General features: G+C 36.5%; 1 protein-coding gene and 1 pseudogene across 1 annotated transcript; one reads left to right on the forward strand and one right to left on the reverse strand.

The window, feature by feature from the left end:
* The window catches only part of LOC125492021 (probable auxin efflux carrier component 1b), a 5,673-nt pseudogene extending 3,600 nt beyond the window's left edge, over positions 1-2,073 (reverse strand).
* A 13,983-nt stretch (positions 2,074-16,056) lies between these two features.
* LOC104908702 (hypothetical protein) lies at positions 16,057-21,536 on the forward strand. The gene is made up of 13 exons (XM_010697847.4): positions 16,057-16,900; positions 17,613-17,825; positions 18,283-18,487; positions 18,845-18,920; positions 19,031-19,166; positions 19,289-19,393; positions 19,976-20,056; positions 20,141-20,230; positions 20,523-20,588; positions 20,703-20,759; positions 20,865-20,942; positions 21,031-21,078; positions 21,198-21,536. Exons 1-13 carry the CDS (start codon positions 16,271-16,273, stop codon positions 21,267-21,269), a joined length of 1,857 nt encoding a protein of 618 aa, XP_010696149.2. The 5' UTR covers positions 16,057-16,270; the 3' UTR covers positions 21,270-21,536.

Here is a 21,536-nt window from a genome sequence, read left to right on the forward strand (position 1 = left end):
TTAACTAGTGCATTTCATGAGCAAGGATACTTGCGAATTGCCATGTAAGGTTGACTTTTGAAAGCCACTTGTATCCTTTGGGAGGGGTGTTATTTCTCACAGTTCATAATTTGATGAAGTCAATATCAATCATCAAAGCCTCATAATCACTTGAAATCTAAAAAGCCTCTGAAAAGCCACCAAACTTTAGTAAGATTATAATCCTCAATCAGCTCAATGCCTCAATGGAACATGCATTATTGAAACAACAATCAACAAACCCTACCTTAATCCCCAAATATATTCAATAATGTTGACACATCACAAAAAACTTCCAAATACATATCTACCCGTCATTAAATTTACCCGTTCGCTATCTACCGTCCATATTTATCCTATCACCTGTATTTTTCCTTTCAAATTCCCCTCATACCTCTCCCCTTTCACCCATCTTACTCTCTCACATCTCATCCAACCTCACCTCACTCCAACTTTATCACCCCTTTCTCACTTGCACTACCACCACCGGCGGCACCACGGTAGGCTATATGAGGTGGTAGTCTATTTTGAAACTTCTGTCTTTAACTAGCTTAGCGCCTTTCATAGTTCTGATTGCGGTAGTCCTTCTGCTTATCCTATTTTGACTTGTCAATCTAGGAAGTCTCTCCGGTTGTATCGGAAGTAGGGTCAGCGCGAAAAGTCTCTCTCAAACCCAGGTCGGGCGGGGGGAAGAAGCAGGGTAGAGTAATTGGAAAAACTCATCAGGCTCATGCCCTGAAGATTACAGATTCGAATCCTGTCCCCCATCACCACCTGCGGCACACTCGACACCACCACCACCCGCAAATCACCTCCATTGGCGGACCACCGTCACCGGAGCCACAGTTGCGCACCACCGCGGCTAAACACCACTAACAGAGCACCACCTCACTGTCGCGGACCATCATTATCACATCACTACTGGAGCATCACAATGTCCGGCGAAGAACCGTCAACGTCACCAGCATCACCAGAACGGAATGTGCTAAGTTTTTTATTAAAAAAATCCGCCACCAACGCACGGTAAATTGTAATTCCCTAAATTTAATAGCCAAATAGTAATATAGAAGCAAAGTAAAATTCATAATTATTTTCACTATTACAGGATGTCGAAAGCAAAAAGTTCTACTTTGTAAAAGAATCACTACTTAAAACATATGTTTTCTTATATTATCATATGTTTTTTTTTTCTTAGTGTATAGAAAATCATATAGGCAGATTTCATACCAACAAGACTTTGTAAGCTAGTTATACTTTGCATTAACCTGCTTTATTTTTAGGGTGCGTTGCATCAACATGTTTCCTTTAATTGCATCAAGAAAATATATTGATTAAAAGTTGGAAATATACCTTTAGGGTTAGCATTCCCTCCATTGTCAAGATCATGATCATCCGACTTTCTACACCCACCTTGACCCTGATCACCAATCAGACTTGACTCAGATGGAAGAACAACCTCACCAACACCACAAATTTCTCTTTGTTCATCCAAATGCCCACCATTCCTACAAGATTCAACCACCCTGGTACTTCTATCAGGCATCTCAGTCCCACAACATTGCTGTGGTATCAAAACTGTTGCTTTTCTATATTCAAACAAGAACAACAAACTAGGGAACCAAATGATGAACTAAATTACAGATAACTGCACCAGTAACGACTCCGAAGGCGTTTCGCCGTACATTCCTCTTAACAAAGGGATGCCCACAACAAGCGTGCTGCTAAGAGTTGATAGAGAAAATAGGGTTATACACCATTCAAGAGACCCTTTTGAACTTAACTTGCACCATAAAACTAAAACTACTATTACTATAATTTTTTGTAGTGTGTCTGCTGCAATGAAGCGGTAGTTCATGGCATAAGGATTGTTGTTAGCGATGAAATTGATGGAGAGAGGCGGCGTTGCGAAAAGGGCTACAAATCTGTTGATCCCTACACATTCACTTGGTGAAAATATTTTCCACCATATTTTACTGAACTATATGCTAAGATCATTACTACATAAAGTGGTACCACGTTTGATAATACATGATATATACTTTTCCAAGATATCATTTTTGTTGTGTGTTCTTTGTTTTTTGGTTTTATTGGATATTCTGAGAGGTACTCAAAGATATTTTTGGTGCTAGTGAGCCACTAGAGCGAGTGATGAGAATCGATCTCAGGATTTGTACTCAGATGGAGACACGAAAATCACCTAGATCTTCAATACTTGTCACTAGACTTTACTAGATCGAGGAATCAATTAGAAGGGAGTTACGAAGATGTAACTCTTCTATGAATTCGTCTTTCTCGATTTAGTATCAGAAAAGAATCCTCTATGCGTGACAAATTGACAATTGACAAGGGTTTTAGTGAAGAAGGGAGGTGATATTGTTGGAAAATTATATATTAATTGTAATTGAAAATTCATGATGAGAAATATTCCTGCGTAGGGCCGTTAGTTTGTTACATGGTCTATTGCTTGCTTAAATTTTCCTACATTCTAGGAACAATAATGTTAGAAATTGTAAAGGCCGGGTGACAAAGATGATTATTATAAGAATGATGAATCTTCTAGGCGTGTTGGGACACTTTCCCAAAAGCAATATTCCTATCCTACACTGAGCACGGGTTGCAAGGAATTCACTTCCGAGATACAAAGAAGAACAACAAATATCACGCTCGTTATGAGATTTGTCAAAATGAGTGAAAGGAAGAAAAATTTGTAGAAGATGATGAACTTTTGATTCTTATGCATAGAGAGAATGTGATTTTTCATTAACCCTTTCATCATATGAGAAATCTCATATATATACTAATGCTCTATTGTCTCTGAGAAACTGAAACAATACATCAACAAACCGTCATTATCCACGAAGCCACGCAAAACCGCAGAAAACAGGAAGGCAAACGCGAGCCGCGAACAGCGTCGCGAGTCGCGACTGGGCGCCGTCGCGAGGTGCGGCCCAGGTCGCGACTCGTGAGCATCGTTCTGCCTTCTCGCTCCTTCCGCTTCGCAACCAGCCCACTGACGAAAGCACTCGCGAGGTGCGACATAGGTCGCGACTCGCGACCAGGCCCCTGCCTGCTGCTTGTGCGAGCTATAGAGCTGCGACGACATTTGCGAGGCTTGCTGCGACGTGCGACATGGATGAGGCTTGCATAGCATTATATAGTACATGTATTAAGTTGAGCAACAACATCATGACCAAGTAACTCAAATAACACATCATGAAATAAACTAAACTATATACTCTAAATCTCCAACAATCCTCCCCCGTTTAGAGTATACATAATAGTTATGCACAAACATCATCATAACAAATCAATCTTATGCATAAATGAAAGTGTATAAAACTTGAACTTCCATATAGTACAGTACACATTCCAAGTATACGTATCCAATTGGTGTCGATAACGATTGAACCAATTTCAATACATAATGGAAACCCGAAGATACTATCACAACAAGATAAAATTACTTAAACTCATTATAAACCGACACATAAAGCCTTGTGTCCATATCTATTCATAAGTGTATCAAAGCTATGCCCCAATAGCTCCTTGAAGCGGCTAAACTTCACATTACATAGGTAGATCTCTAAAATACATGCTACTGTGAAAAGCATAAACAAGAGACCTATTAAGTTATAAACCTCCTTATACAACACAGTATAGAACTACAACTTAGGATAAACAAAGTTCTACAATCATCTAAATGAAGGAATTAATCTTATTGAACTTAAGACCCAACGTCATATTGGGCGTTAAGTTAAGATTCCCTCATTCGTAATTCTCGAGGGGTCCAATCCTAAACCGATTGCCATCCTCTTTACATTATCTCTAGCCAAGGCCTTTGTAAAACAATCCGCTAGATTATACGTTGTACGTACATAGTCAACAGTGATTACACTATCCTTGATAAGTCCTTGGATGTAGCTATGCCGCACACCAATGTGTCTTGACTTACCATTATAGACTTGACTATATGCTCTTGCCAAAGCAGCATCGTTATCACAATGAATCGCTATGGCGATATCGGTTTTGGCAACAAAGGAATCTCAATCATGAGATTCTTAACCACTCCGCCTCTTTGCTTGCGGAAGACAAAGCATAATCCGAAGTCATGGAGGAATCCGCTATGCAAGTTTGTTTCTTGGAAGCCCAAGATATAGCACCTCCCCAAGTAGAAATACCCATCCACTTGTGGAAGAGTGATCCTCTTTATTAGAGATCCAACTTGCATCCGAATACCCTTCTAAAACCGAAGGATATCCACTTAGGATAAACCATAGTCCTTGGTTTTTCCTAAATACCTTAAACACGACGAATAGCTTGCCAATGTTGTACATAGGATTACTAGTATACCTACTAAGTTTGCCTACCGCAAATGCGATATCCGGCCTAGTACTCGTCATTGCATACATCAAACATCCAATCACCCTTGAATACTCAAGTTGAGATACACACTACCTACATTAGGTAGTAATTTCTCACTAGGGTCCATTGGAGTTGACACAAAAGAGCAACCACTAACATCGAATTTCTTAAGAACCTTTTCGATGTAGTGAGATTGAGACAAACTCAATTTACCTTTGCTTCTTTTAATTCTAATTCCTAGAATGACATCCGCCTCCCCAAATCTTTCATTGAGAACTTAGACGATAGAAAAGATTTAGTCCACTCAACTTGGGATAAATCAGTTCCAAAAATTAGCATGTCATCTACATATAAGCAAATCATACACCATGACCATTGTCATCAAATTTGCTATATACACACTTTCTGAATTGTTCAATTTGAATCCGTTAGACAACACTACCTCATCAAATTTTTGATGCCATTGCTTAGGTGCTTGTTTTAGCCCATACAAAGATCTAATTAGTTGCAACCTTTTTTTCTTGACCTTTGACAACAAATCCAACCGGTTGTCTCATGTAAACCTCCTCATCTAATTCTCCATACAAGAACGCAGTCTTGACATCCATTTGATGGATCACAAGATTATGAATTGCTGCAAGGCAATCAATAATCTTATAGTGGAGATTCGAGCTACAGGTGCATATGTATCGAAATAATCGATACCCGGCTTTTGAGAAAAGCCTTGTGCCACTAACCGGGCTTTGAACTTGTCAATAGTTCCATCGATTTTCATTTTCTTCTTGAAAATCCATTTGCACCCTATTGGTTTACATTTAGGAGGTAGGTCCGCTAGAACCCATGTGTTATTCCCCATGATTGAGTCCATTTCATCATCAATAGCTTCCTTCCAAAATGAAGCATCTTGAGATTGCATGGCCTCATCATATGTTAAAGGATCCCCTTCCACATTATAGACATATGGAAATTTAGTCAAAACACTATCTCTTGATCCTTCAACCAAATATACATGAAAATCGGGCCAAAAGATTTCTCTTTCCTAACCCGTTTACTTCTCCTTGGTTGAGTTGATGTAGATGCAACATTTTCATCTAGAATTTGTTCATCTAACTCTTGATCATTAGTTTGATCAATTTCTTGAATTTCGGTACTTGGAGTTATGTCCTTTGGTCTAGGAACCGATGAATATCTATTTTCATCAAAAATTGCATCTCTTGACTCCACAATAGTGTGAACCGACCAAAAGTCGTTTTGTTCTATAACATAGAACCTATAGGATTTGCTATGAGCAGCATATCCTATAAAGATGCATTCAACTCCTCTTTCACCTAACTTTTTACGTTTAGGTTCCGGCACTTTCACTATTGCCCTACATCCCCAAACTCTAATGTAACTTAGATTTGGTTTTCGTTTGTACCATAATTCATAAGGGGTTACTTTGTTCTTTTTCATAGGAACACGATTCAAGATGTAACAAGCAGTTAAAACCGCTTCACCCCAAAAACCATCACTCAAACCCGAGTAGGATAACATAGAATTTACCATTTCTTGTAAAGTTCTATTTTTCTTTCCGCTAACCATTTTGTTGTGGTGTATAAGCCGCGGTTGTTTCATGTATTATTCCTAAAGCTTGGAAATAACTAGGATTATGAAATTCACCACCTCTATCGGTTCTAAACCGTTTAACCTTGTCACTTAGTTGCAATTCTACTTCATTTTTATAGATCTCAAATTTTTCTAGGGCTTCATCTTTAGTAGACAATAATATACATAACAAAATCGTGAATGATCATCAATAAAGTTATTATATATTTTTGTTTCCTAAAGAAGGTGTACTATGAAAATCACAAAGATCACTATGTACTAAATCAAGCAATTTAGTATCTCTTTCCACATTATTAGGGAAAGAACACCTAGTTATTTTGGTAAGCATGCATGTTCTACACTTCTCAATACTTGGATCAAAAGAAGGAATTAAATCATCCTTAGCCATAGAATATAATTTTCTATAATTAACATGACCAAGTCTTAAATGCCAAAGAGAAGAATTATCATTAATAACACACACATTGTTACTAAAGCATTTGAAATGCTAAGTTTAAACATACCATTACATAAATAACCAAGTCCAACAAACAAACCACCCTTAGATAATATAAACTTGTCCGACTCAAAAACCATTTTAAAACCTATTCGATTCAAGATAGCTCCAGACACTAGATTACGCCTAAGTTCCGGAGCAAATACAACATCTCTTAACACTAGAGATTTCCGGAACTAAAGACAACTCTACTTGTCCTACACCAAGAACTTGAGCTGTAGAGTCATTCCCATGTATAGAACTTCTCCATTGTCCACCTCCTTGAAGGTTTTGAATGAAGCGCTCCTTGCACACATGCCTTGAAGCTCCTGAATCGATATACCATGAACAATCATCCTGTACACAAAAGATTTCAGAAATCATACACATATAATTCAAACTCGAATTACATGAAAGTTGTGCACAAGTACCTTGTTTGGCTTGGGATTGGCTAGACTCGCCTTTCCCTCCACCTTGCTCATTCTTTTTGTTCATCTTCTCTTCCAAGGAAGCAATCCTTTTTGAAGTGTCCGGGCTTGCCACACTCCCAACAACCACGTTGTTGAACACTCCACCATTCTTAGGCTTCTTAAATTGTTGCCTTTGGTGTATTTAGCCCTCTTCTTAGGATTTGAGTCTTTGAACTTTCCATCCTCCACCATGTTAATGGTAGAAGAATTAGGATTTACCTCCTTTTGTCCATCTTGAACCCGAATGCCCTCTTCAATCCGAAGATGAGCACCCAATTGTTCCACATTTATATCATCTTTCCTATGTTTAAGAGTATTTCTAACATCCTTCCAACTTGGTGGTAATTTGTCAATTATTGAAGATACAATAAATGTTTCATCCATACTAATATTGTGTTGTTTAAAACTTCCTAAAATCCTTTGAATTTCATGGAATTGTTCCATCACAGGCCTTGTTTCATTCATCTTAAAGTTATTAAAATTACTAACTAAGAACTTCTTACTAGATGCATCTTCGGCCATGTATTTTGACTCAAGGTCATCCCAAAGCATTTTAGCGGATTCATAGAATTGATAAACATCAAATAAAGTGTCAGACATACCGTTTAAAATGTGACCACGCATATATAATCATCGTTCTCCCACTTGTTCCTTCTCCTTGAGGCCTCCAAAGTTTCATCTTCCACAAACTCGGGTTTTGGAGTACTCAAACATATGCCACCGAAAGAGAAGTGAGAAGAAAAGCATCTTCTTTTGCCATCTACGGAACCCACACCTCAAACTTGTCAAGTTTCTGAAAATTCGAAGTCACTCACGTACCGTAGCCATCTTCAAGTAATATTGCTTTTGGATTGTTAGAAATTGTAAAAGGGTGACAAAGATGATTACTATAAGAATGATGAATCTTCTAGGCGTGTTAGGACACTTTCCCAAAAGCAATATTCCTACCCTACACTGAGCACGGGTTGCAAGGAATTCACTTCCGAGATACAAAGAAGAACAACAAATATCACGCTCGTTATGAGATTTGTCAAATGAGTGAAAGGAAGAAAAATTTGTAAAGATGATGAACTTTTGATTCTTATGCATAGAGAGAATGTGATTTTTCATTAACCCTTCATCATATGAGAAATCTCATATATATACTAATGCTCTATTGTCTTCTGAGAAACTGAAACAATACATCAACAAACCGTCATTATCCACGAAGCCATGCAAAACCGCAGAAAACAGGAAGGCAAACGCGAGCCGCGAACAGCGTTGCGAGTCGCGACTGGGCGCCGTCGCGAGGTGCGACCCAGGTCGCGACTCGCGAGCATCGTTCTGCCTTCTCGCTCCTTCCGCTTCGCAACCAGCCCACTGACGAAAGCACTCGCGAGGTGCGACATAGGTCGCGACTCGCGACCAGACCCCTGCCTGCTGCTTGTGCGAGCTATAGAGCTGTGACGACATTTGCGAGGCTTGCTGCGACGTGCAACATGGATGAGGCTTGCATAGCATTATATAATACATGTATTAAGTTGAGCAACAACACCATGACCAAGTAACTCAAATAACACATCATGAAATAAACTAAACTATATACTCTAAATCTCCAACAAATAATTCCACTTCTATTAGCGAACTGGCACTTGACAAGTAGGGATGACAGTGGGATAGGTCAAGTAGGAGACCCGCCCCATTCCCGCCTAAGTGGGACGGGAATGGGTCTAGGTTTGGCGGGGATGGGTAGGGATAGGGATTAAAAATTGTACCTGTAATGGGTGGTGGAGCGGGTGTGGATTTTATGTTGTATCCGCCCCATTCCCGCCCTCCCCGCTCTATCCCGCATATTTTTTATTTAAATTTTATTTATATACTTATATCATTAATATTTTTTTCTTGCAAAATATAAATATGTGGGTATAAAGGGAATGCGGGTACCCATGCGAGTGGTAGGACGGGAATGAAGTGGCTTGGGTACAATACGGGTACGAAACAGGTGCGGGTAAGTTTAAATACTTACTTGGTGGGCGGGGATGGGTATGGAATTTTCCCTCGCAATGGTGATGGGGCGAGAATGGGATGGGAATTTTATGCGGGTGTGGGTGTAGAGGTATCATCCTCCGCACCCGCCCTGCTTGCCATCCCTACAAGCAAGGGTATTTTAGAAACTCAACTGCTTGTGACTTTATGGAGCAACGACTAACTTATTTCCAGCAAAAATCAGCAAAAAGGTAAGTTGGCAACTTGGAGCTTTGGCCTCCAAGGTGATTATGTGAAGCTTGGCCTCCAAAGTGATTTTGGGTTTGCTTGGAGCAGAGGCGAAGCCAGGATCGAAATGACGAAAAGGTATCAGGTCGGAAAAATTAAAAGTAAAAATATATGTTGAAAATATAGTTTAAAAAGCAATATTCTCAATCCTAAATACCCTCACATTAATATTGTGTTTTGGGACAAACGTTAGGAAGAAGTGATTTTTTTTTCATCTACATCTTCAAAGGGAATTCGTTTCGGATTTGATGTAATTTGGTGCTGAAATTGTTTAATTGAATTTGTCTTATTATTGTTGGATTTTGTGATTGATTTGTAATTTATTTGCTTAATTTTGGGGTGACTTTGTGGTTTAGTTGCTTAATTTGTAGAGATTTTTGCAAAATAATGTAAAAATAAACAGATCCATTTTGGACATGTTAAGGACCCGAATTCGTTGCATCCGTAGTACCCTGTCCTAGTTTTCCAGACCGGTCGGATCTGAGGTGGGTCTGGATCAAGTCTCTATCAAAGGATCCGGATTCTGATGGACGCGGTCCAGATTCGACCCTTTGTCATCCCTACCCGGATGTAGTGAGAATAGTGTGCAAGAGAGATAAGAACATGAAGGAAATTTCTCTTTATTTTGAAGGGAAAATGTTTTTCTATCATTGCAATGTTGGGAGAGCAATTTTACTTCTAGAGAAAATTGTTTTACACTTTTTTTCCAACCAAATAATATAAAACTGAAAATAAATGAAAACAGTTTTCAAGGAGATAATTTACGCCCTACCAGACAGAGGCTTAGAACTTGAATGTTGATTATTATTCAGTAATCTCTATTTAACTTTTTCACTTTATTAATATTCAACAATAACCAAATTCTTACACTTTATTTGAGCACAAACTTTCTTCTGCTTTATATTTCCTTCTCTTAGTAGTATATTTGAATAATGAGGAACAAATAATTATAACAACCAATGAAACATAGATTTAAGAAAAAAATATTAAAAATAATTATATAGTTTTGTTCTAATCAATTTTTTTATAACATCCATGAATAACTAATTGAGAAAAAAGATGTTAATATAACATGCACGCATGACGTGCAAAAAATGCTAGTTGTCCAATGTAGTTGTAGTATTTACCTTCGTACTTCCAAAAATATTATAGTGACGTTTTCATCCCTAGAGATCGGGATCGTGTTTTTTTTTTAATTTAAGAGGGTTTTCCATGTAAAAATATTATTGTGTGATTTTTGCCATTTTATACTATGTTTTCCTTCCCATATATTACATACTAGAATTTTTTTGCACGCGATGCGTGCTTGAATATTTTTCGAAACAGAAACTCGATTTTCTTCGGCATAAGAGTCAAAATTTGAACATTAGACATACGAACAATAATTGTTTTAGTTGCAAAATTTGATTGGTTTAGTTTCTGTCACTTAAGTCTCTCACCATTCTTTTTGTTTTTTTTTTTTACTTTTCAAAGTTAAATTCTATGAACAAATAGAAATATGATTGAATTTAGTAATGATTTCTAATATTATAATTTTTTTGTTTATTTTTGAATTAAGTACAGTACTTCATAGGTTGTAAAGAAAGTGGACACTTTGATTTCAAGTCAATTTTTTCATAGATTGTAGTTTGTAAGTGAATTTTTAAGTTTTTGTAAAGTTTTCTCATTTTAATGATTTGCATAACGTAAATTATGCAATTTTATGACTTTAGTTGACTTTGTGAGTGATTGTTATAATTATATTTTGGTATTCTTGTTTGAAGCCCCATTTGATTTGTAAGTGAATTTGTAATTTAGAATGGGAAGGGGGGGTAACATAGTCTCTTCATTCGAGGACATCGTAGCTCCCCCCATCCCTTATATAATAGAGATATGTTGTACTTTAATTCTTGAATGATATTTTATATAAATATTTTTACCTCGATAATTAATCGCTATTATATAATAGAAAAAGATAGGTCCAAATGTATGTATAAGTTTCATTATATATAGGAAACACTATAAAAAAGTAAATTTTTTTTTCTTTGTCTAACTTCTAAATTCTGATTTTACTACAAATACACCTCTATTTTTTATCATGACCCACCATTAATTGTGAATGGTTCTTGAGAATAGTGATTTGTAAGTATATTTTTGTAAATGTTTTTTTATGTATTGACGTTCTAGGTTATTAGTTTGAGTTTGTGTGTTAATTTTAAGTTTTAATAAAGTATCCTGATTATTTGAGTGATTTTTATGACGCGATTTTGTCAATTGTATGAGTGATTTGTAATATTTCTTCTTTTCAGTGATTTGTGAGTGAGTGTTGTAAATTAATTATCGACAGTTTTCTTTGAGTGTCGATTTGATTTTGACATTCCTTTTGTAATTTAGAAAGGGAAGGAGGACAAAATAGGCATTTCAAAAGAGGACACCATTGTTCCCCTCTTCCCTTATATAATAGAGATTTGTTACTTATTCCCCAACACACTAAGGGGGCGTTTGGTTAGGGGTATTCTGGAAAGGGTAAGGGAATCAACTTACTTGATTCCCTTACTTGTTGTTTGTTTGCTCAATTTAATGATTCCCTTTATTCACTCCTTACCCCCAAAGTCCTCTACTCTCATTCCCCCCATCCCCCAAGGTTTCACTTACCCTTTCTTGATTCATCATTGACCATATCTTTGACCACCCAACCACCACCACCACTTGACCACCTAACCATCTAACCCAACCACTATTACCACCCAACCCTTCCACCTGCCCGCCAATCGGCACCAGAACTGCCCAACTGCCGCCCAATTAAGCCACCCAACTGGCACCAGAACCGCCCAACCAAGCCACCCAACCGGCACCAAAATTGCCCAACTGCCGCCAAACCAAGCTACCCACACACGTGAAAACCACCCACCACTTGAAATCCGCCACAACCACCCACCACCCAAACCACCGCCCACCTACAAACCCTAGAAAAAATGGAAGAATCGAGAGAAAGGGAGGGGAGAGAAAAGATGCAGCGATTAGAAGGGGAAGGGGAGGATGCGACGGCAAGGGGAGGGGAAACGTTGCGACGGCAAGGGGCTAAGGTGGAATTGACAGGGTTGCAGCAACAAGGGGAGGGGATGGAGACGTCGCAACCGCAAGGAGAGGGGCAGCGGCGGCGGAATTGGGGTGGGGAGGGGCAGCGGCGACACTGGGGTGTGGAAGAGGTGGCGGGGGATATCAAGAGGGGGGGATATGGTGGTGCTATGGTGGAAGAAGAAGAAAGAGGAAAGACAATGTACTAACCAAACAACACATTAAATCTAAAGGTTTTGATTTCCTTTCTCCATCTACCCCTTTCTTGATTCCATTCCCTTTACCCATTTACAACCAAACGCCCCCTAAAGGATGTGAAACTGAAAGCTACGTACTTTGCCGTGAATATTTTGTTTAGTGGGCTTGGCCCAACAACATTGGTCAAACACTTTCACTATACTTCACATCGAAATATAGTTTTTTTTTTCTAGTTTGCGATTTTTCTAATATTATTTCTTTTTTTTTGAAATAAAATAAAGATTTGAACACTAAATAAAGTAGTTTTCAGTTATTTATTGTCAATTTTCAATATAAACCTAATAAATATAAGTATTGACTGATTCTATCCATCTATTTATCTATACTTTTCATTTCTTTTAATACTGAGTAATAGTTATGCCTAAAATGTCATTGCACGCGTAGCGTGCAGAAAAAGCTAGTATTAATATATGAAAAGATGTTAAACAAGGAACCAAAAGTTCCCTCTATGGTTTCTTATTGGGAGAATTTTTTATCTCTAGGATTTCTCCTTGGGAGGGTTTTTTTCTAGCCTCCATTGCTAGGTTTTTTTTCTTTTTTGAAAGTTTTTCCTTCATTTTTTAACCTTCTTTCTCTTTCATCTCTTTTCTTCTTGACAGCTCAATTGTAAATCTTTGTAGGGCTTCCACTGGTGTTCGCACCGGTGGTAAGCTCCAAAAACTCTTGCAATTGCTTCTAATAAGTATTTCTATCCTTAAGATGGTATTTATTTTAGGGTGTTCAATTTCTATTTTCGTTCGTCTGATGAAGGAGGAAGATCTAACAATCTTTATTCTTTGTATGAATCTAGAAGACCACGAAGTATTTTCACCCAAACGACTATGCATCAACGGAAGTTAAGCCAAATCAGAGTGAACTCATAGGTTGTATTGCTTCAGATGAAGTTTTTTTTTTTGAAGGCTATTTTTAATCAGATCTGCGATGTATCTAGTTCTAAGGTGTTATATATTTGTGTTGGAATTTTCGATCTTTCAGGAATTGATTTTAAGTATCGTTTGGCTATCCCTTATAAATGAAATCTTTTATTTTCCTGTCAAAATAAAAAAGGAACGAAGCTATATGGCGCTCTTCTTAGGGTTTTTTTTCTCCTTGTAATCTAGATAAAATAAGAAAAAAATTGGTAAACGCATCATATAAGATTTGATCATGTGACTTCAAGTTTATATATTAATGTCTTAAAAAAAAACCAAGTCGGCTCATTCGTCTTTCTCTTGATTGTTACTATAAGCCTCGTGACTATTCTTTTTTCTTTTTCTTTGATTTGTTATTTTTTTATTTGTTTATAATGTAGCTTTTTGCTCTTTTTTTTTTATCATTGATAGGAATTTATCTTAAAGAGATTTTAAGAGAAATAAATGATTAAAAGATATGATCAATTTTGTAAAATATTACTATGGTTCGAGGGAAAATAAGAGATATACTCGGACACTTTAGCGGAAGTGTGTTGAATCAAGAACATATAGTAAATGCCTTTATCACGGGCTCTTTATTTTCTCTTCGCTTATTAAAGGTAAAGGTGATACAATAAGCATTGCGATGCGAAGAGTATTGCTTGGAGAAATAGAAGCAAGATGTATCGTGATAATATTAAAAGAAATGCTCAACATCAATATGAATATTAGATATAGAATATAAAATGAAAAACGGAAAAAAAATCTATTTAATTTATTATATATCTTGATTTTTTGATTGACTTCTTTCAAAAGAGCACGAGCCTATGAATCGTAAATAAAAAATTGATTAAATAATATAAAATTTCTTTATTCTATTATGGTACATATATACAATATGAATGAATCATACCTTTCCTTCATTAAACCAAGTTATACTTGACGTTGTCTTTGAAAGTAAAATACTAATATACAAAAAATATAATTACCCAAGACATAATTCAGTCTAAAAACTAGTTCATTATCTAAAGTATATCAAATTTCTAAAATCTTAAAAGAAAATTTGAAAAATTGATGGTACTTTTTGAACAAGTGCTAATACTACCTTCGTACTTTTTCCATTGCAACAATAGATTTGAGGATGGTTTTTTAAGAAAATGAAAAGGGTGGGTAATTAAACACAAACGTACCCTTCAAATAAAATTGTTTTTTATATCAAAAAATGAAATTGTTACAATAGATAAAAATTGTCCAAATTATTATTGTTGCAATAGAAAAAGAATGAATGAGATATGAATTTTATCTATAATTAAACTCAATTAAATAAAATGTCCAAAACAAGACAAAAAAAATTACGATCTCTAATATGAAATAAATGCATTTTAAATATTATCATGATTAAAAGACCCAAGAGGCCAAGAGGCCAAGAGGCCTTGGTGGTATTTGTATCTCTTAGGCAATAAACTTAAGGCTTGTTCTCCCCAGCTTATTTTCAGTTCAGTTCAGTTCAATTCAGTTCAGTTCAGTTCAGTTCAGTTCAGTTCAATTCTGTTCAGATCTGTTCAGATCAGTTCAGTTCAGTTCAGCTCTTGACAATACTTTTACTCTCACATATCACAATTCATTTCAGTTCAGTTCAGTTCAATTCAGATCAGTTCAATTCAGTTCAGATCAGATCAGTTCAGATCAGATCAGTTCAGTTCAGTTCAGTTCAGTCCATCTGTTTTATGCCGAAGAGAACAGGCTCTTAGAGTTCTATTCTATAATGTTTAGGGAGACCTTTTACCTGAGAATGAGATATGTATAATGGAATTATAGGTGGATATCTCACACTTGATTTCGAGGTTATACAATCAATTACTACCAACATCGGTTCATTGAAAGTGAAGTTTTCTTTCATTCATTCTCTCCGGTTTAAGAGTCCGTTTGTTCACTATTTTTGACTCTAAAAAACGAAATCAATTACTAATTTTTTTCTTTATCTTGGTTCAACACATTTCCAATCCGTTGCATTACTTAGTGGTAATGAACTCCCCCAATTTGTTACCTCCCCCTCAAGTAACAAAACTCATTAGTTGGTGATAAACTGATAATGGTTATCATTCACTTTTCATTCCATGGCTTGAACTAAACCTGATCAACTTCATCCCGCCCGACTTGATTTTTGGGCGGGTTTGGGCATTTTTTGGCCCACGGTCGGCCCGACCTGTTTTTTTTCTTTGGGCAAGCCAAAAATGATTCTTTAGTCTATTTTTTGACCTGGCCCGATTTTGGCCCAAAATAGTGGGCTTCGTGCACAAAATTTTGGCCCAAATTTTGGCTCAGCCCGACCAATGGGCAATTTTTTAAGCGCGGCCTGACCCGGTCCATGACCACCTCCAGCTTGAACCAAACCTCCAATAACTATTACCATTTCCCTCCTTTATTTGTTTCCATTCCCTTTCCATTTCATATCTTGAACCAAACTACCCTAAGAATGTACGTGTAAAACTGGTCCAAACTAAACCCGTACACAAGTCCATATATGTCTATTCTTTGTACCTAGCAAAAAATTTGCTATCACAAAGGGATATATACGCTTCCTCCTTTCCTTCACAAATGAGGTGGGGACCTATAGCAATATTATGTGGTGGATAAGTCCACTTTTTAAGATCAGTTTTGTATCTTCACTTACTGATGTTGGCCATTCACAGTTGGATTCTGGGGACCTCCTAAATTAGCTTAAACTTCAAATTATCATCATCACAAATTCTTTACCCATTTGCATTTAGATTCTAGGCACCTTGCAAAACAACAACACAAAGTTCAAATTTTTATCATCACCAAATTCTTACATTATCCCTTATCATAATTTGCAAGTTTTTCTTTTTCCTTTTCAATGGATGATTGATCATCATCAGAAAAGAAAATTCAAAACAACCCAATTCTTCAAATTTACTCAATTTTTTTCATCAATGGCTGCAACAGCAACAGCAATTCATTTGCTTGCTGCAACAACCAATACAACTAGCAGCAGAAGGAGAACAATTTCAATATCCAATGACAAATTCAGAACTACCCAGATTGTGGTTATTCCCAAAGCATCTGCAAGTACTGAAAACAGCAGTACAGGTAAGAAAGAAAACAAGATTATCAAAAAGAACAACAATAGTTCTACCAAAAACAAGAAGCTTAAAGTTGAAGATATTGATCAAAATGAGCAAATTATTAAGAACAATGTTGAGGTAGAGAAGAGTGATAGTAGTGATGTGATAAAGAGATTAGATGAAGTGGTTAATCCAGTTGGGTTAGGGAGGAAATCAAGGCAGATATTTGATCAGGTGTGGAAAAAATTTTCTAATTTGGGTCAGATTTCAAGGACTGAATATGATGAGGGTAGTAACTTGTTAGTGTATGGGGATGGTGCACCTATTCCTGGTGCTCAAAACACTACTGTTCTTGTTGTTGGTGCTACGAGTCGTATAGGCCGCCTCGTCGTTCGTAAGCTCATGCTCCGAGGTTATAGTGTTAAGGTAATGTATGTTGGTTGCAATCTTTTTCTCTTGCTTTGGATGTCATGTTGTTCTTGATGTTGTGCTTATGTCCCTGTATGTATTGTTTGTATGTAGTCTTATTCCGAGGAGTAGTTAATCACTAAATGTGAGTGTATGCTTTGGACTACAAGAGATAGTATTAGTATTAATTGCACATTGTTTGGTACTACTAGAGTATTATTGGGCACATTTTGTGATACCAACTAAACACCTTCTAGTATTAATCATGTACATTGGTACTAGTTTTAAGGTTTTTGGCATGATAAAATCTTCATATGTATAATGAAATTTGTGTTGATTCTACAATGTCTTTCACTAGTACTCTTAAATACTAATTTGGTGCCATCAGTAAGAAGTATAATAACATAATAGATTCAAACCATTATTGGTGAAGTTTTTCTCGTTTTAGTCTTACAGATTGATGATGCATATGCTAATTTAATATCTTACTTCAAAGTAATATACTAGGAATTAGGATAGAAGCAAAGTACAACTTAGATTATGTGATGTAGTCAACTGAACTTGAAGTGAAACAAGTTCTTTACCTTAGCAAGACTGAATTTGATGAATTTTCAAAAACTTAAAGTGTACTGATATAAGGAACATATATAATTGCATTTGTTTTTCATTTGAGCTATACTCAGAGGACTTGCTCTAAGCTGTCAAAAACATAAAACTTTTAAATTTTCAGGGCTTCGTGAGGAGAATTGATGAAGGAGTGACGGATATGCTACCGAGGTCAGTGGAACTCGTGGTTGGGGATGTAGGTGATCCTGCGAGTATCAAAGCTGCGGTGGAAGGTTGCAGCAAAATCATCTATTGTGCCACTGCTCGTTCTTCCATTACAGGGGATCTCAACAGAGTTGACAACCGTGGAGTCTGCAATGTTGCTAAAGCCTTCCAGGTACCTATCTTATACAACAAAAAAAGGATTCCTTTCTCTTTGCACTAGCTCAAACATATGCAAGATTTGACTTGCTAATATAGATCATTACATAAGTGTATTGCTATAATTTTTAGTGCAGTCTTATACAACTTCAATGATGTGTACGAAAAGCAGGACAATAAGTACGTCAATGCTTAATCATATGCATATTTAGTGGCTTGAACATGACGTGTCTTTCCTTGTCATGGCTAGAAGGTGGAATTTGTAGTTAGTCTGATGCTCTTTTGTCACTGGAAATGGAACTTGGCGATGGAGTTCTTCCAGTAGTGTACATTGCTGATTGCTATTTATTATAACTTATTACTAAAGTAGCATATAAGAAGAAAGTAAATGGAATCATTTTGTTAAATGGCAACATTGCATATGAATCAACCGATAATTAGAAGAGGTGGTGATGTAATGGTGTATATTACAGGACTACAACAACCAATTGGCACAGTTGCGAGCAGGTAAAAGCAGCAAAAGCAAGCTTCTAATTACGAAATTTAAATCAGAAGATTCGTTGGAAGGATGGGAAGTACGTCAGGGAACTTATTTCCAGGATGTGGTAGCGAGCAAATATGATGGAGGAATGAATGCCAAATTTGAGTTTAATGAGAATGGCCTCGCCATTTTTTCTGGTACATACATGTGTTTTTGGCAATTTGTGTTTTGTGAAACGAACCTCACTTCTTATCTCCTCTAACTTATTTGTAGTTGAAATAACTAAGCTAAACTTATAATGAACTTACCGGAACTTATTGAACCTTATTTCAATCCTTATAAGCCATTATCTAAACATATTATCTGTTATCTAAACTCATTAGCCCATATCAATCCTTTTTGAACTTATTGGCCCTTAATCATCCTTTTAACTTATTGACCTTTGTCAACTCCTATTTTTAACTTTTTTTTCCCTGAGCTCAACTTTAAAAGAACTTGTCTGAACTTATTTTCATGATAAGGTATTTTTTTCTAATCTACCAATTTCGTTATAGGGTATGTTTTCACCAGAGGAGGATATGTGGAACTATCACGAAAGCTTTCACTTCCCTTGGGTTCTACTCTAGACCGGTATATACTTTTGAAGTCCAACTGACTACTGTAATAATGTACATCCGTTTATTCATAATAGTATTTGATGTATAACTATGTGCTGATGTTGGGAAATTCATGATGATTAGGTATGAAGGTCTTGTTCTCTCGGTTGGTGGCAATGGTCGTACTTATGTTGTAATCCTCGAAACTGGTCCTCTTGCAGATTCATCCCAAAGCAAAATGTATTATTCAAGAATTAATACAAAAGTAGGCTTTTGCAGGGTATGAAATCTTTAAGTGGAAAATGTTGATTGAACTTCTAGATATTTTCCTTATTAAAGTTCATTTTTCTAAATAGCTAGTTAATTTCTGAAACCCACACTTTTCTCTTTACTGCTTCAAAGGTCAGAGTTCCATTTTCAACATTCCGCTCAGTGAATCCAAATGATCCACCGTTAGATCCATTTCTTGTGCACACTATGAGCATACGTTTCGAGCCTAGAAGACAGGTATTCTTCTAATTCTGATGTTCGCTTTTGTTGTGTGAACTTGTAAGCTTGAATAATTGAACATGTAAAAGAAAAACTAAAAGTGTTCCTAAAGAGGACTAGGAACTTATGATGCAAAGAATCAAAGCTCCCTTATAGTTAACTTCTGAGGAACATTTTAGGATCCACTTAGATTCCGTTGATAACTCTCCGGCGTTTCTAAAGTTGTTAATCAAGCACAAAATTGCACTATTACAGGTTGTATTGCCATAAGAAACAGCTTCCTTTCAAATCAAATTCAATAGTGCTAGTGTTTCTGTCAAAAGTGTGCTTTATCTAAAGGTGCTTCCAATTCACCATATTAAATAAGTTTCAGGAACAATAAGTTCAGATTATTACGAATAAGTTAAGCTAATTTCCCATAGTTTCAATTAAGTTCACTCAGCAATATTCAGGCGGAGAGAAGCACCCTTAATTCAGTTTACTTGGTTCTCTCAAGTGATTTCTGCCAAAAGGCAATATGTTTATTTGCACAGGAAATGCAGTTCATATTACATATTTTTCCGTATCCTGCTAATCTGTTTGTCATGATTCTTGGTGCAGAGACCTGTCGAAGGGCAGAAAGGGATGAAGCAAGATCCAAGAAACTTTGAGCTAATTTTGGAATACATAAAAGCTTTACCTGTGAGTGTAGAATTGTTTCTATTCGGTGCCTTTAGAAAACTATGTGACGGCTCATTCTGATAACTGTTGTATTCATTTATGCAGAGTGGTCCGGAAACAGATTTCATCTTGGTATCTTGTACAGGATCAGGAATAGAGACCTCAAGAAGGGACCAGGTCTTGAGAGCTAAGAAGGTATATATGACTCTGACCTTTTACAGCAGCTTCTATCAATCTCCATCCTCTTAGCCCGGTCTTAGGCTTCATTCTTTTGTCTAGAAAAACCCTTATATAACATGTACTTCTTGCCTGAACTTATTAGCCCTTATTTCTTAGAAATTATCAAAAAACTTATTTTAACCGTACATTAAACTTGGGTAGCCCTTATCTGAACTTATTGTTTTAGGGTGAACATTAAGGACATATAAATACTTTGTTGGTGGGAACTCAATAACTAAGTTTTTTTTTTTCTTCCTCTCCTCGGTAGGCTGGTGAAGATTCATTAAGAAGATCAGGACTTGGATATACAATAGTCCGCCCTGGTCCTTTGAAGGTATGCTCAACATCTCCTTAATGTACTTCCAGTATTAAACTTTGAAATCTGAATGATGTGGTAGAATACTTATATATCAACTTAGACGTGTGCATGTATAATTTGTTTCCACAGGAAGAACCTGGTGGGCAACGTGCTCTGATATTTGACCAAGGAAACAGAATTTCTCAGGTAAACTGAACATAATAGAAGAGAGTAGAATCAACATGTAATTTGCTGAATTTTATAAGTTTTCACTCAATGTCTGATTCATCTACAATCTAAAACTGACTGTAGGGAATAAGTTGTGCTGATGTAGCCGATATCTGTGTCAAGGCGTTGCATGATTCTACTGCCAGAAATAAGAGCTTTGATGTGAGTTACTTGTTTCTCAAATTACCAACTTCATGATCAGTTTGAGTATTTGAAACTCCCCATATCTAATCTTACTGCAAAATTCCAGGTATGCTACGAGTACGTAGCTGAGCAAGGTCAGGAGCTTTATGAACTGGTAAGAGACCATCCGGGTTTTACTTCTTCCTTGATAGAAATAGTTGTTTGCTTGAACTGATAAAAACCATCCAGAATTCTGGTTTTTCATGCAACTTTTATGTTTCTGGTGATTTGCAGGTTGCACATTTACCTGATAAGGCGAACAATTATCTGGCACCAGCACTATCAGTTCTTGAGAAGAACACCTAATATATCCTGAAGCAAAGATTTTGTTTGTCTTTTTGGCGGTTGCTTCTCTGAATTGAGGAAATTTTTAATGAGCATTTTCACTTTGTTTCCTTGATCATATCAATTGTGTATAGCATTATAGGGTATATAGTTTATAAAGATGGTGTGATTGTTTTTCTCTTGGGATGAAAACAGATAGTAATATATTATCATCACCCCTGTATCTCTTGTTGCAAATAGAAAAAGAAGACATTGTATAATGTGAAAAAAGTTGCAGATTTATATCAA

This window comes from Beta vulgaris, chromosome 7 (assembly GCF_026745355.1).
Source record: "Beta vulgaris subsp. vulgaris cultivar EL10 chromosome 7, EL10.2, whole genome shotgun sequence".
In the NCBI taxonomy this organism is placed as follows: Eukaryota; Viridiplantae; Streptophyta; class Magnoliopsida; order Caryophyllales; family Amaranthaceae; genus Beta; species Beta vulgaris.